This window comes from Hydra vulgaris, chromosome 13 (genome assembly GCF_038396675.1).
Source record: "Hydra vulgaris chromosome 13, alternate assembly HydraT2T_AEP".
Classification (NCBI taxonomy): domain Eukaryota; kingdom Metazoa; phylum Cnidaria; class Hydrozoa; order Anthoathecata; family Hydridae; genus Hydra; species Hydra vulgaris.
The window spans coordinates 6,110,001-6,127,555 of record NC_088932.1 but is presented as its reverse complement, the minus strand read 5'-3'; the positions used below and the strand labels follow the sequence as shown (position 1 = coordinate 6,127,555).

Genomic DNA, 17,555 nt, shown 5'->3' with positions numbered 1-17,555 from the left:
ATGTATGTATTTATATATATATATATATATATATATATATATATATATATATATATATATATATATATATATATATATATATATATATATATATATATATGTATATATATATATATATATATATATGTATATATATATTTATATACATATATATTAAATTTATGAAAAAATAATCTGGGAGCTAAGGCTTTTACGGCATTTTAAAATTAGCTCATTTCGTCTGCTTTATAGTTATAAATAGAATGTATTTATATGATATTTCCATATAAATAAAGATAACACAACATTTTTTAGGTTAAAACTGCTACGCCCTATCAATAATTTTCCATGTAAGAATAGAATTTGAAAATTCCTTGTTTTTCATTTCTAAGATATCAATTTATCAATCAATGTATTTTGGAAACCGATATTACATCCACGGTCATTTACAAATAGTTATAAAACTAATATTAAGTAAATACCTATAAGTTGATATAAAAAATATTTTTTAACACAAATAATAATAAAAATGATGAACAATGAATTAATAATAACGATAACACTATAATCATAAAAAATAATATATTGAGTATAATATTTATAAATTTACACTAAATAAAACCAATTAACTAAAATAAACAGAAAGAATTAAATAGTTTTAAATACTTAACATATATAAAAAGTAAAATAAAGAATAAGTACATCCGAGGAGATTTTTTAGATACAAAAAATTATGATAAGCAACAACAAAAAAAACAAACAATAAAAAAATAAAGAAAAACTAGACTGAATATAAAAAATAAAAATAATAATAATACTAACAACTATAATCAATACTACTAGAATACAACCGTTACAATAATAATCCAAAAAACTTAAAAATAACACGTCGCACTCTAATATAAAATAATTAAAATCTCCAACTAACAGATAAAAATAGATTAGGTGGGTAAAAATGCATAGGAAAAGTCAACAAACGAGAAAATCAGGAACATTAAAACAAAATACAAACACACACACACACACACAAAACAAAACATATATCATAATATTAAAAAACATAAAAATAGGGACAAAATCACAGAAAAAATAAAATTATACAACATTTAAACATAGAAGTAAATTTTAAAAAGTATATATTTTTGTTACATCTTCGACTTTTCGTTTTGTTGTACTTGATTGACATTTTTTTTTCTTTTTTTTCTTTTTGCTTAATTTTGTTAATGCTTTCATTTATTCTTTAATATATATATATTTTTCTTTTTTACTTTTAATAGTTTTCGTTTTTTTCTAGATGATTCTTTTTTCTTTTCTTTTTCACCGTTACAAAAAAGCAACCGATATTTGGAAGGTTTTGTAGAATTCCTTGTTTTTCATTTCCCAGATATTCAGAAAGTTCTCTTGAATTTCCATTAGGTTCGTATTGAAAAGTGTTTTTATGTTTATATCAACGAACTTTAAATGTCTTATTTATGTCATATTTAAAACCCTTTACAATTTTAAAAAGTTTACAATTAATGTATTTACAATATATTTTCATTGTTTGTTTTGGATTAAAAATTTCATTAACAATATAAAAGATATTTTTCTCGATTCTCTCCGATTGTGGTCTAATAATCCCATGAAAATAACGGAAGCCATCATCTCTATGTAATCCAACTGATACCAACCCATACTCTGTATTTATTATATGTAAAAACAAAAATATTTCAGCCTCATTTAGACTTCCTATTGCAACGCCAAAATTAGGATCTCCAAGTTTTTTGATTCACATGCTAATTTTCACAGGAAAATCTAATGATTTGCTTTACTGATTCGTACTATCTGAACAATATTTTGTAATATCTTGCGTTTTGTCTAAAGTTTCTGAAAATTGCTTTGAATAAGTGACTCTTAAAGTAGTTCTTTAGAGACAAAAGGGTGGAACTCTTTAATATCAAACAGAATGAAAGTGCATTTATATTTGTTGTTAATATTGCCGAATCATTTTATCACGACATTCATATCATGCTGTTGGTTTACAAGGTTGGCGTTTCTCTTTATATTGTTGATGTTTTCCAGTTAACCTCACTTAATTATCCAAGTTCAAGTTTAGATTTATTAATCGACATTTAGTTATGTTGACAAAATCGTCATTGTGATTTTTTATCCTAAAAATCGCGATCTTTTATCGTAAACACGGTATTTATTGCAAGACATTCTATTCTGTTGTCAATACTTTAGTCTTTTAGAACTACTTTAACCGCTATATTAATGTTAATATATTGCAAATTGTTAGATTGCAAATTATTTTTTTTCTAAGTTCTGGTTACTTTTTCATTGAAAAGTTAATTGGATTTTCCGAGTTCGTAATAAATATGTAGTTTATCTGCAAAACTTGGCGCTACGTATTCTATTTACAATAAGTAAATGGTTACAATCTATCGAATTATATAGAGATTTTGGCCTTTGCTAATATCATAGAAATAATAGACCACAACCCGAGAGAATCAAAAAAAAAAACATTTTTCTTTTTAAGGAGAAGTTAAGTTTCAAACCAATTTAAATGTTGTAAACTTTCTAGATGACATGATTAACCTGTCAGAAAACACTTTCCAGCCATGCAGAAAATCAGGGGAGCACCCATTGTATATCAACGCAAATTTTAACCACTACACCCCAACCCCCTCCCACCTAGTATTGTTAAATCTATACCTACTATGATATCATGTATTACCAATATTTTATCTAGCAAAAAAGTTTTCAATAGAGCCATGCCATTTTAAAATAATGCTTAACCAGCTAATGAAAAACTTGAAATTCCCAATAAACCTCAACTAAACTAAATTCAAAATTACAAAACATGATTTAATCTTCCGTTTTTAGGAAATGAAAAGCATTTTTCAAAAACAAACAAATTTTGCAAAATCTTTTATCGGAATAGCATAAAAGTCAGTAACATCGCCATTTCTAACATCACCATTATTAACTCATACAGCAACAAAATGATATATGATATTTCCAATAAAATCGTTCAAACTTGTAACTGCTATCAAATTCTATTAAGTCCTCTACAAGGTATGTGCCTTTGCAGGAACGTATTAATAGATGGACGATTAACGCTATCAATATAAATAACAAAAGTAGATTATTAAAATACTATTATTTGATGAACAGGGTGGCCAGCCACTTTGTCCATTGAAATTCCCTGACTTCTTCCTGACTTATTGTATTTTTCCTTGAGTTACTTGAACTTTCTTTTTTAACAAGTTTCAGTTTAATAGATCATAGATTAGTACAATAAAGGAAATAACTTATAAGCTACAAGTCAGAGTTTTTCTGCAAAGAAATCATTTATATGTTATGCAATCGTATTATATGCTTCAGCCTTAAAATTTGTAATAAACTTATAAAAAAACAATAACTACTAATCTAATAATAAAACATCACTAGTCTATATAGTCTTTAACTCAACTTTTTGAAAAATTTGAGTTGTTGATAGTGTTATATACCTTTTTCTATTGTATTAAAACTCAAGGTACTATACCGACCTGCTACCAATATATATATTGGTAGCAGAAAATTCTATAGAAATCTTTAAAAGAATTATCTTAAACTTTCAAAAGAATTAACTCACACATATATAAAAATGTTAAAAAATAAAGGATTTAAATATAAAAAAAATTATTTTTTTTGTTTTTCAAAAAGTGATTTATTTTAGATGAAAAATCATTTTTAAATTTAAGGAAGTAAAAATAATTCAAATCTATGTAATCAAAAAAATGTATATCTGTTCATTCCATTTTGCGTGAAAGCATTTTTAATTCAACTTCAATCTCACGTATATCTTCCTGATGATATTGATTTAGCTTTGTTTTTTAGCATTTAATTCCTTGATTTTCTGCACAGCTAATCTTTTATCAATACTTTCTTTTACTTCTTGCAACTGCTCTGCTCCCTTTTATTTTAATGAATCTTTGTAATATGAATGACACATATTTACACTTTTGATCATTGATTTGGTTATTTCAACATTGCAAACTCCACCAACATGGTGCAGAACTATCATGAAAAAGTTTATAAAAATTCCTGAGTACTCCATTAACATTCCATTTCGCCTTTTTATGACCTGCTTGAAATGCGCCTTGTACAACATGTAGGCCACATGATCCCATTTCAAGAACAGATGTTTTAATTTTTTTTACCGATTCATCATTGAGTATATCAAAAAACTTCCAATTCACATGTGGTCCATCCATAGATATTTGTAAAATTTTAGCTTGGAGATTTTCATTTAGGACATTTGTAAAACCTTTGTACAAATCATGAGCAGTTGCATGGCCAAGAAACACAGACGAAAAGTATCTTGTAGTCACTTGGTTCCGAATAACATCCCAATATCGAATGCAAATAAACATTTGACCTTTTCGAACAACTTCATTGAAAGATTCGTCAAAACATACAACAATGTGGGTAGTGTTAAAGACAGCTTTTAAAACTAGATCATGAAAATACGGGGCAAGTTCTTGTGTAATGCTATAGACCACTTTAGTTTTCCCAATAGCCATTTTTTTAGCAATATAACTGTCAGAAAATATACGCTGAAATAGAAGTCCAAGTTTGGAACATGATCTGTATGAAAAATGTTGCTCTCAGAACGTGTTACATCATTTTGAGCCATAAAGATGAAGGTGGTACTACTGTGCTGGAAGAAGTTGCTAAAACGATTGATACTAGTAGAGAAGATCTTGGAAATAAATCAGTAACTAATGAAGTTGATGAAGCAGATGCTTGTGATGCTGTATTTTCTGTGACATTACTTTTAAAATAATTTAGTACTTTTGGTTGACTTTTTAAATGTTTTTTAAATGCTTGCCCTTTTTTTCATGGCTTCTAACTGCCATTATACCATATTACTTAAAAAATGTTTTTTCACTACACATAGCCTTTGTTTTATCATTGGTTCTCTTTAGCCAACCCCATGCTGGATGGAATTCAGGATTGATCCAGTCATTGTCAAAATAAGTTAGTTTAGATATTATTGTCATAATAAAATAAGAAACGAAATAAAAATAATAGTTAAAAGAAATAGAATAGATTTCATTGAAATTTGTGTATTCCAGAGTAGGTGTAAATTCATTTATTCAAGTTTAAAATAAAATATTTGAACTCAAGTTTAATTTTCCCTGATTTTTGGCAAAAAAAGTAAATTTTCCCTGATTTTTCCCTGATTTCACTGACTCAAATGCTTTTCACTGATTGCTCTGATTTCCAGTTGGCTGGCCACCCTGATGAAAGATCAAAATGACGACTGCTTATACAATTAAAAAAAAATTTATAATGTAAAGTATTATGATTAATATATTTTACTTTTTTGTTAGAATATTTTTATTTAATATATCAGTGACGGAATGGGAGCAAAGGGGCTCAGAATACTAGTGGGTCCAGAAGGTTCAAATAAATAAAATCTATACTTTAAAAAACTTAATTGTGTGCTCCATATTTAACTTAAATTACACTCAAAGAATAACATTATCAATAAATAACTTATTTGAATTAACTTTTGAAAAACATTTTTTAACAGCTGTTTCTCTGAAAATTTATCAGATAAGGATTTTAATATGACTTTTTATAAAACTGATATAATAGGACACATTGAAAGTCACAGAAAAAAGAATGGATCTATTAAAGCCAATCAATTACCCAGAGAAAAAAGAATGGATATAGCAAGAGCAACTTGTTTCTCCGCGCAACGACCTTGTTCGTCAAGGTTCGTGTTTGGAGTTAAAGAGTTGAGAAAGGGTTGTAACCACAATTATAGTAGCCTCCTTGACAGTAGTGGCCATCTCGGACTTGGTTAGGTCAACTAACATTAAATAAAAGACCACTAGATTGCCCAGAGCTTTTTTAAGTCTATTACTTAATCTTTATTAATAAAAGTTTAAAAACATTTTGACTTATTCGGCACGCAAATATTTTTCAAAGTTATTTATATAACATGTTCTTTGATAATGCACAAAGCTATATATTTATATTATATATAAGTAGAAAGAAAATCATAACAGTTTGTGTTATTTTTCTGTTATATTACAAAGATTTTTTTACGCTACCAAAGCCTCATAAGGCTGGGAACAAAAACTAAAACTATTCCCCGAACCATAACCCTAAACGTAATTCTATAATATATATGTACATTTTATGAAAACTTTATTGCCAACTGTTCAAATATTTACTGGAGTTTTCTTAATGCAAACTTCATTGCCAACTGTTCAAATACTTACTAGAGTTTTCTTTATTAATCTAGCTCGATATCTTGGATTTCTTTGTTTTCATTAATGAATGTTAAATTTAAAAAATCCCAAACATTGCCATTAAACATAGTAGAATAAAATCTATCGAACTTCTTCATCATTTTAATTAAATTTGTTCCAGCATCGATAACTTGACTTACATTTAACTGTATATAATCTTCAATATTGTTAACAATCATCGTAATCATTGTCTTTACTTCCTTGTTTACTGACGGTTCGACAGTTTCGATGACATTAATATTGTTTAAAAAATAATAGGCAAGGTAACGGTTTTCAAAAGCTTTGTAAAGTTCATTAAATAAATAAATAAGTGCATCTTTAGTTGCCTCATAACTTTCATTCCACATTACATTTTCTGGTGGAAAATTTTCGCATACTTTTAACATAATATTTTTTGCATAAAAAGAATGAATTTGCGCAGTGTTGATTGGTTTCAGGCATTTGTAAAACATTGATTTGAAAATGAGATAAACTAAACTTTGCTGTGGACTACGCATACTGATTAGTTTGCGTTCAATATTTGAAAAAGAATACCGCCAACTAATAGATTCCAAATCATCTCTTTCTGATTGAGGTGGTTTAGCTATAATGAAGCATGTTTTAGTAAGATCATTTATGGTCTCCTCATTAGGCCAATTCCTTTGCCTGTTTTTCCATTCTGCTGCAATATCAGGCCACCAACTAATTTCCAACAAAGGAACTAATTCGTAAGTACCAAATAAAATATTTTTATTTCCAACTTGAACAATAAAGCTAGTAGCATAGGAAGCATTAGTAACTGCTCCGGCTGTCTTTAAAAAAATTTCAGATGGATTTTTTCGAAGTATGGCACCCATTATTAATTTGAAAAGGTCTTTTCTTCGTTTATCATCATCAAAATTTGAATATCTTTCAATTAACTTTTTAATTTTGAAAGGCTGAGCATAGCCATTAAGGCACACTTTTGGTAAGTTCTCCAGAACGTCTTTTTTAGAAATATTCCATGCCACATTTGAAGTCATAAACATATCAGTTGTTGCAGTCACTTTAACATAACCAACTTTCTGTGGATGGTCTTCAATATGACTTTTTAAATCTGTACTTAACTTCACTACAGTAAATTCAATATCAACTTCGAGTTCCCGATTTAACCCATCTTCAAAGTCATTATTTTGCTTAAAGAATCGAGCAAGAAATGCACCTTCAGAGTAACTGCCGCTCATATGTACGTGTTCTAAAGCTCTAGGTTGCCATTGACCAAGACATAAATATAAAATGTTTTTTATTGTTGTGCTTGCGTTACTCCTTACATTTTCGTCAAGTTCATTAAACTTTCTGAATTCTTCAACTTTCAATTTAAAATCTAAAAAAAGTTTTTCACGATTAAAATTATAGAAACCAAAGTAATATTTTCTCAGTTTTTTTTAAAAAAAAAAAAAAAAACATCTTCATTTTTAACAAGGTTGCAAACAACCACTATTAGAGTTGGAAATTACCTGGAAAGAAGAGATGAAGTTTATGAAGCATGATAACAATTACCAGACGATTCAAAAGATTGCAAATTATATGAGTAAGGATAACAAGAAGAAGGGAGTGAATTCCAAAGAACTGATGTTCGAGGAAAAAACTAGACAAAAAAGAATTTTTGGAACACTTAGAAACAGTCATAGTAAAAGAATGAGACCTAATTGAATGAAGATTAATCTGGTAATGAATTTTAGTAAATGAATTTTAGTAAAAAAAAGACTAGGCGTTTACGCGGCGATCTAATACAAAAGTACAAATTATTGAACCATATAGATCATATTACAAGGCTTAAACCACAACAATTTGCACCGTCATTACGAGCAAATGGACCAGCATCAGCAATAAGAGGTCATAATCTAAGAATTGAAAAAGAAAATGTCAAGCAATCTTCGTCTCGACAAGCAATTTTAGTAACCGTATTGTGAATAAATGGAATGCATTACTGATTCATGTGGTGAAAGCGTAGTCTTTGAACTCTTTTAAAGCAAGACTTGATAAATTTTTATTACAAATTTTTTGAAATTTATTCAACTCTAATTTTTTTTTTTTATATTTAATTTCGGTTTTTAACAAACTGTAAACTAATATTATTAAAATAAAGAGTAGTGTACGCTGTCATAACGCATATATAATCATATATGTGTTTCGAGATGTAATTGGCTACAGCATCTATATTACTATTACAATTACTATATATATATATATATATATATATATATATATATATATATATATATATATATATATATATATATATATATATATATATATATATATATATATATATATATATATATATATATATATGTATATAAATATTTAATAGCGTAAATATTTATTATGTCAAACAGCAGACAAAAAAAAGTGAGACATCTGTATAAAATTAATGTAAATATAGCTATTAAACGTTATCTCTTTGATAAAAAACTAAGTTAATGTTGCCAACGTTATCAAAAAGTTGTAATTTCAATGAAAAATAACGTTAGTGTAATTAACGTTATTACAACGTTGTAATTCTGATAAAAAATAACCTTAGTGTAACCGACGTTATTACAACGTTGTGATTCTGATGTAAAATAACGTTAACAACATTTACTACAACATTATTAAAACGTTATTATAACGTTTTGATAAACAAACCTCCGGGGAAAATCTCCCTACCTCCCTTGCCAGTCCGACCCATGGTTGGACTGGCGAGGGAGGTCGGGGTGATTTCCCCCAGGCACCTGCGATGTCTGAAGATCCCGGACCTAAACCTTAATCAAAATACACAAAAATACAAATTAATAAAAACTAATTATTGTTAATATGCATCAGTTTTGCAAAGACAATACAATATATGTATTTCTGCGAATAAAATATGAAATGTTTAATAAAACATACAAAGACATCATAAAGCAGCCTTATATTATTATTTGTTAGTGGTAGAGTAAATTATCTTGAGTAGGACTAAAAAATTAATTTAATACAAAAAAACATTAAATTCGAATTTTTATTGAGTCATGAGTATGTATTTTATATAACCCCAAGGGCCCTGGAGAAGATAAAAATGTGCTGGTGCAAAAGTATTCTTGGGCCCCCTCCTTATGATGATCTTTTCTATTAAGACATTCAGAACGTTTAATAACTATAATATTAAGCACTGGCTCATAAGAAGCCAGTGCTTCTTAATCATAAGAAGCCAGTGCTTTCCAACTACAGAGGTTCAGAAATATTTAACGGGACTGGAGATTTTATTATTTAAAATATTATTATTTCTTTATAAACATAACATTTCAGTTATTTGTATTTATAAAAAATATATAGTGAAATGTAATTGGAGTTGAAATAATGAAATACGGTAAAATGGCTTTTTTTTTTATTTTATTTTGTTATACGGTAAAATGGGGTTTTTTTTATATTTTATTTTGTTATTTAGTTGTCCCAAGAAGACCTAACGGTCTTGTCACAGAGCACCACGGAAGTGCGTTTAACTAGGAAGTTTACAAAAATTTCTCATTTTCCAATTAAAAAAATCTTTTTTTAATTTTTTTCAATTTTTTTATAATTTTAAAAAATTTGTTATAATAAAATAAAATATATAACATATTTTCTATTAAATTTTTTGATTTTTATTTTGTGTGAATGGCTATGTTCTTTAAGCAATAAAATACAAATCGTGTTTGGTTACTATAACCATAGATTTATTTTAGCATAGCAATGTGCAGAAAATAAAGTGGTGCGACCTTGCATATGGATTTAAAACCTTGCATATGGATTTATTTTCTAAACGTGTTGAATAAATTGATGGACGGAGTGCATGGCCAAAGATATGGAAATATGCATGCATTATAAATTGTATCATAATTTCACTTATTTTAATAACAATCTATTTATAAGAATTTAATATTTTTCAAAATTATACATCATGTGATTAAGGGTTTAACTTATTTTTGCTAAATTTTTTGTTACCATAAGGGCCCCATCTATGTTTCACCCCTGGGCCCCTCAGTGCCAGTTCCTGTCCGTGCCGACCCTGCTCCTTACACTATAAAATACCAAGATATAACTAATGGGTGCAAACAGACGTTACACTCTACTCGTCTTAAATAGACTGTTTCATTAAAATATTATAAAAATTTAAAAGAAAAAACTTACGACTTAATTCAATCATTTCCAAATTAATTCAATCATTTCCAACGGATTCTTTTCTTTTTTTTTCAATTTAAAATTAAATTTTTTTGTCAAAAATGAACTCTCTGTAGTCGAGGCCTCCCGGCTAATTCCCTTGGTGGTCGTGGGTAAAAGAGATGACGTGCTCATATGCGTGGACAATAGGGTGGAGTAAATTTTAGTTTTTTTTACAATTCGTTTAGCCTGGGTGTGCAAAAGTTGTCTATTCATTTCAGAAATACTCTGAAAAAATATCAATGCTCTAGGAAAATATCTTGAGGTTCCTCAAGACCTTTAAAATTTTAATGGGTTCCTAATATAATGTAAAAAAAAGTTTTTCAAAAGTATGTCATGTTGGGTCTCAAAAGAAGCAAAATTTTATAAAAATTTCAAAAATAACAATTATTTAAAAAAAAAAATTGTTATTTTATAGTTTATTGCATAAATAGTAATTTTTTCATAAAATAATTGTTATTTTTGAAATTTTTATAAAATTTTGCTTCTTTTGAGACCCAACATGACATACTTTTGAAAAACTTTTTTTAACATAATATTAGGGACCCATTAAAATTTTAAAGGTTTTGAGGAACCTCAAGATAATTTCCTAGAGCATTGATATTTTTCAAGAGTATTTCTGAAATGAATAGACAACTTTTGCACACCCAGGCTAAACGAATTGTAAAAAAAAACTAAAATTCACTCCACCCTAGTGGACAATAATCTACTTGTTCGTTTTATATAGTATATTGGGCGTTAACCCGCGCTTTCTCTTCACTAACATTTCGTAATTTATGAGCACGTTTTGTTGTGAAACATTCTTGTTTACTTATTAATGTACCAGAAAAATATAAAATAAAATCAGTATAGTTTAATTAGTAACTATCAGGCGGCATCGGATGTACTCATGCAAGAAAAATTCACAAACTTTTAATTATCACCTAAAATTATGCAACTTATATTTTTATAAGAAAATATTAAAAAATTATTATTTTGTTTTCTAATTTTAAGTTTTTTTATGGAACAATTATTTGTAATGATTATGCTTATTTAACATTTATATAAATAATTATTAAATTTACGAACATTTATAAGCAATTTAAATATTTGGGTTTGTTTTATAAGTCAATAAAAACATTGAAAACCGTACAAAAAAAATATTTTCATTTCTCCACGTGAAGGTGAAATTATTAGAAAAACTATTAGAAACTGAAATTATTACTAACTATTGGAAACTTATTTTTTTTTGTGGTTTGTTTTTTTTGAAAAGTTCACTGTGTTTTAAAAATTATTTGAATATAAGAAAAAATATTTGAAAACTACAATGTCAAATTTAGGGATGCATGTAACAAAATGAGTTGTTGCAATATAGTAAATATCAACAAATATATTATATGTCAATATTAAAAAACTACATTCAAATTTTATCGATAAAATTAATGTCAATAAAATATTCTGTTCTTATATGAAATAAAGTTAACAAAATAAAATTTAATACAGATTTATATTTTGATTCGAAATTACTTCAAAAAATGACTTTCCTAAATCAAGTAAGTACTATAATTAGCGAGTAACTACAAAGTTAAATATATAAAACGCATTTAAATGACAAATTTTGTAATAATAAATAGTTAACTTTCGTAACACATTCGTTTGGCACATCTTAATAAATCAATTTTTTTAAATATTTCTTAATACTATTAAAGAAATCACAATTAAGTGTTCAATATGTATATATATATATATATATATATATATATATATATATATATATATATATATATATATATATATATATATATATATATATATGCACAAGAATTTAAGGCAGCAAAATGGTTTGGTATACAAAATATTAAGTAACATTGAGCAAAAAAAATAACTAACTTAAAAAAAATTTAAATCAAAATAGTAAAAAAGAAATATACTCACCATTCAAATAATTTTCATTCATTTTTATCAGATTTCTTTAAGTACTTTTAAACTAATTTAAAATTAAATTAAAAATAACTAATTTAAAAAAAACGCAATAAAAAAAATCATTTTTATCAGATTTCTTTAAATTTTTTCAAACTAATTTAAAATTAAATTAAAAATAACTAATTAAAAAAATGTACAATAAAAAAACAAAAATTTTTTTATAAACTAGTAGACCACAATTAAAAGCTAATATTCCCTTAAACACTCTACTTGTAAATTTTAGGACCTGGGTTCTAATAATGTTAATAAATTTATGAACCATTGTTTGATTTAGTAACTTTAAACTTCTTAAATAATACAGTATTCTCAAATTTTCATCTTTTAGATTTGTAAATCTCAAAAAAATGAACATTACCCAATCTTTTTATTTTTGTTTAGACTATATATCACAAACTATTAACTAAAGAGCAAATACAATAAGCTAAAGAGGAGATTTAATTGAAGAGCTTCCAAATACTACTATTAAGTTGCAGTGGATAGAAAACTGTGACAGAATAAAAAAAAAAGAAAAAAAAAAGAAGCTTCAAAAATAGAATTCTAGAAAATTACAAGTAGTGTATTGTATCTGAGAAAAAAAATTAATTTATCAAAAAATAAAATTAAAAAAAATACAACTTCTTTAAAAAAAAAAAAGAATAAATGGAAAAATAAAGTCGTAAGTTGTGTAATAACTTTTTTGCAAATGCCAAGTCTAAATATGAAAATGGAAGAATTATTTATTTGATAAAAATGATCATAAACAAACGAGAAGTTAACGTTAACATTTAAAATCTTATAAAATTGACGTCTAGAAGCATTAGTAAAGCTCTAACAAACAACAGCATTAGTAACGCTTGATATAGTTTAGATAATATGAACGCTTGATATACGGTTAATAAGATAGAGGACAAATCTAATAGAAATGAAATAATGAAAAAAGAAAAAAATTTGAAATAATAAGAAATGCAGAAATCAATCTTGATCAAGCAATAACTGAAAGATTTAAATTGAAGCAATTAAAAAACAAGCAACTATCACAATACTGTCGACATTTTTACATTGATGAATGGCAATTCTTTCACTGAGTCCTCTTCTTTATGCCTTCTCGGATGATTATTCACTACTGATCTCTCATGGAAACCATACATACTAATGATTGCTAAATTAGCATCTGCTAAGGTTGCTTCACTTGATTGTACTCGCCGTTTTTTTACTCATGATTCCATTCTCTACTTCAACAAACCTCTAATTCGTCCCTGTATGGAATACTGTTGTCATATTTGAGCTATTTCTTCTAATGGTCCTCTTTCCTTTCTAGGCAAGAACTAAAAACACATTGTAAATGTAGTTCGATCCATAAAATTAAGAACCCTAATTTAAAGAGGAAAAGATATAACAGGGAGTTGCTTGAGGAGTAGCAATTACAATAAGAGGATAAGAAACTTAACGTGTAAAAAATGTGGGAGAGAGTCCAGTTATTGATGATTATAAACTTTTTAACAGAGTAAACAAAGAAGTAGTAAAATACTTTTGATTTTTTTTTAAAGAACTTATAAGGCTTTATTATAAGCTTTATTATAATATTTATTATAATATATTTTATTTTTATTTTTTATAATATTTATTATAAGCTTTATTTTATTTAAAATAATGACTTATAAGATGATGAAATCAAACAAGTTTGGTGTTTAATTAATAAAAAGTTTTAAATCTAATTCACTCTAAACGAGGCTGCAAGGTCATTTAGAGTGTGAACATATCCCATAAACCTCCACTATTAAGGTGAGAGTTTACAAAAACTACTCACAGCAAGGCTGAAAGCAACCATTATTAGGTTGAGAGTTAATAAATACAAAGAATAGAGTTGAAGGTCAAGGAAACAGATGACAAAAGACTTAAAATGTTGTAGGTGCTAGAAGTCAGTAAAACATGAAAATGGGAGAGAGTTTCAAACGATTGATGTGCAAGGAAAAGAACTAGATAAATAAAGTTTTAAGAACAGGCAGAGACGGAAACTGTAAAAAGATTCAACTTTGCTAAATGATGAATCAAGGAAGAATGATTTGAGGTTGATAGAACTAAAGATGCTCTTTTGAGCAGAAATTATGATAGTATTTATAGAAAAGAGAAAGAGATGCAACCTTATGACCATGGGAGAAAGGCTCAAGCATGGCAGATAAAGCAGGTCCAACTACATCTACAATGCGTTTTTGGATCTTGTCTAGTAGAAAAAGACCATCATTAGAAGAAACAACCCAAATATGATAAAAGTATTTCATACAGGGATGAATAAGAGAATTGTAGAGGTAGAGAAGGAAATCAGGAGTAAGACAATTGCAAGCAAGATAAAGAGTAGCAACCTTGCAGGTTTTAACATTGCAATCAACTGTATATATGGTTTCCATGATAGATCACTAGTAAATGATAATCCACAAAAACATATAAAAGATGATTCTGTAAAAGGGTTGCCACTCATTAATATAGGAATGCCGACAGTATTGCAAAAATTGTTTTCAGTAAAAAACTGAGTTTTGTTAGAATTAAAATTCACAAGCCACTTCAATCCTCAAACTGTTACAGAAGTGAAATGAGATTCAAGATCAACTGCCTAAATTAACCAATAGAAACAAGAAGATTTTTGTAATGACAGGAGAATAATGTTGAGTCATCAGCTAATTGAGCCATTTTAAACTTGAGGTACCAAAAAAGTTACTGGAAATGAAGGCCTTCAAAGATGACTTTAATACTGCATTTAGAGTGAAATGATTTTCTGCAGTTAGAGTGAAACCATTTGATAATCTCAAAGATTTTCTCAAGATGATTGAATACCATATTAATTGTTAGAGAGCATGTTATTAGACTCAAGATAAGATATTAAATATTTTTTGTTTCTCAAACTGTTTTTGTTACTCTTAGACCTTGCCAATAATGAAAAGAAGATTGATCTGACAATAGTAGGAGGGGTCTGAGTTTTCTCTAGAGTATTTAATAATAGGAACCACAAATACCATTTTCCAGCAGGCAGGAAAACAAGATTCAGACAAGCACTTATTAAATAGTTTAGAGAGAATTAAAAAGAGTTCTGGATAACACATTTGCAAGAATATGACAGAAATGGCAGAGAGAAAATGCCAATTAGGTCAAATTAGAAGAATAGTTATTTGCAAATAAGTATTTCTTATGCTTTAGAGAGGGAATAAGATCAAACCCATGAATTAGAAATGTTTGACTTAAGTTAATAAGACTATTTTAAGCCCAACTTCTAAGTTAAGATACAAGATTTAGTGAACTGGGAATAACAAAGGTTAAGGTAAAACCATTGTGTAAAATTAAGAAAAGCATCCATACGTGCCTGGATTGAGGAGTTTATATAGGAGACACATTTATCAGTGCAGAGAAAAAAAGACATCAGCTCAAGGAATTTCACAAAGAAAATCACAAAAAGAATTTGAGTCAGCAGTAGTAAATAGTGCAATGCTAGGAAGAGTCTAAAGAAAAAGTACTAGGTAAAAGATTTTTAGAAATCATTGCATGGTTGGAACCACCTAATGGAGAAACTGAACGCACCTAATGAAGAACATGGAGAAACTGAACGCAAGCTAGGGTCAGAGATAAGACACAAATCAAAAAGAATGAAGGTAAGTGATCAGGCTTATTTGGCAAATAAGGCACCAAGTTGACTACCTGACTAAGAGATTATTAAATACAGAAGTTATGGGCTTTATTGCCAGCAGGGTCAGTGGTGTTAGAACCAAGCCATTCAGTGTGATGAGCATTTAAGACACAAATAACAACAATATTGATAGAGGGGTAAAGAGAAAGAGCATGCTCAATTAGATCATAAACTAAATCAAAAAAGAATGCAGCTTTTAGTCGAAGAACAATAAAGAACAAAGAGGAAGGTGATGTATATATATATATATATGTAAATATATATATATTTATTTATATATATATATATATATATATATATATATATATATATATATATATATATATATATATATATATATATACTATATATATATATATACTATATATATATATATATATATATACATATATATGTGTGTGTATATATATATACACACTATAGCATTAACAGATAAAAAATTGTTAGTTGTTTTTCCTACCTTTATAGCATATGTTTTCAGAAAAAGAAGAAAAACGGAAAATAATGATAGAAAAGATTGCTACCCCATGCCAAACCCTCAATCGATGTAGCAGCACTCCTTTATGGTAGGCTTTAAATTAGCCAATGTATGTACTGAAGCCCCCGGCAGCAGGCTATTTCAGTGTGATATGTATATATATATATATATATAAATTGTTGCATTTGGAAGTACATTAAGGTAAAAAATGATTCTTTTGCCAACAAATACATCACTTTTAATTACTTTTGACTTTCATCCAATTCTTTTTTTTTTTTTTGTTATTCTCCTCCCCAAGGCTGAGAAGGCCACTACAGACGAGGAGGCTACTTAATAGTGGTTATAACTCTCTCTCAACTCTATAACTCCGAAACATGAACCTTGATGAACAAGGCCGCTGCACGGAGAAACAAGTTAAGCGCAGTACTACCAGGGTACTACCATTTCCGTGTTGTCAGAATGTTAAAACCATTAATTTAATTACAAATTAATCATTTTTTTTAAAAAACGCAAAAACGCAAATTTAATTGACCAGAATGTTTTTAATAATATAAACAATGTTTTTATTTTTATTTTTCTAAATAAAATGTTTTTATTTTTATTTTTTACTGTAAATCATGTGCTGAGTGTTGCTACATTTACTATCTTATAGCCTGACTCACAACGGAGTGCTGCTACATCGACTATCTTATAGCCTGACTCGCAAAGAAGAGCTCCTACATTGACTGAGGGTTTCGTTGGGGCAGGCAGTCTATCAATTAAAACAAAAAAATTGTATTTTAATTTTTTTTTTTTGTGTCAACAAAATACGGAAAAACTTTCTAACAACCAGTTCGGAGTTATATATATATACATATATGTATATATATACATATATATATATACATATATATATACATATATATATATATATATATATATATATATATATATATATATATATATAAATATATATATATATATATACATACTTAATCATTTGTAAGTATCCACACAACTCGTTAAATGTCAGTTTACAAAA

The 17,555-nt window shown here is 27.4% G+C and overlaps 1 protein-coding gene across 3 annotated transcripts in view; it reads right to left on the bottom strand.

The window, feature by feature from the left end:
- Positions 1 to 5,972: 5,972 nt before the first annotated feature.
- LOC100203506 (nucleotidyltransferase MB21D2) overlaps positions 5,973 to 17,555 on the bottom strand; it is a 17,459-nt gene continuing 5,876 nt past the window's right edge. For 2 of the 3 annotated variants that reach the window (XM_065815179.1, XM_065815180.1), the window contains exon 2: positions 5,973 to 7,611. In XM_065815179.1, the coding sequence (XP_065671251.1) occupies positions 6,254 to 7,471 (1,218 nt within the window). In that variant the 5' untranslated portion in view covers positions 7,472 to 7,611 and the 3' untranslated portion in view covers positions 5,973 to 6,253. Of the gene's footprint in view, positions 7,612 to 12,356; positions 12,409 to 17,555 lie in introns of all 3 variants that reach the window. The other variant, XM_065815178.1, reaches the window with a different exon arrangement.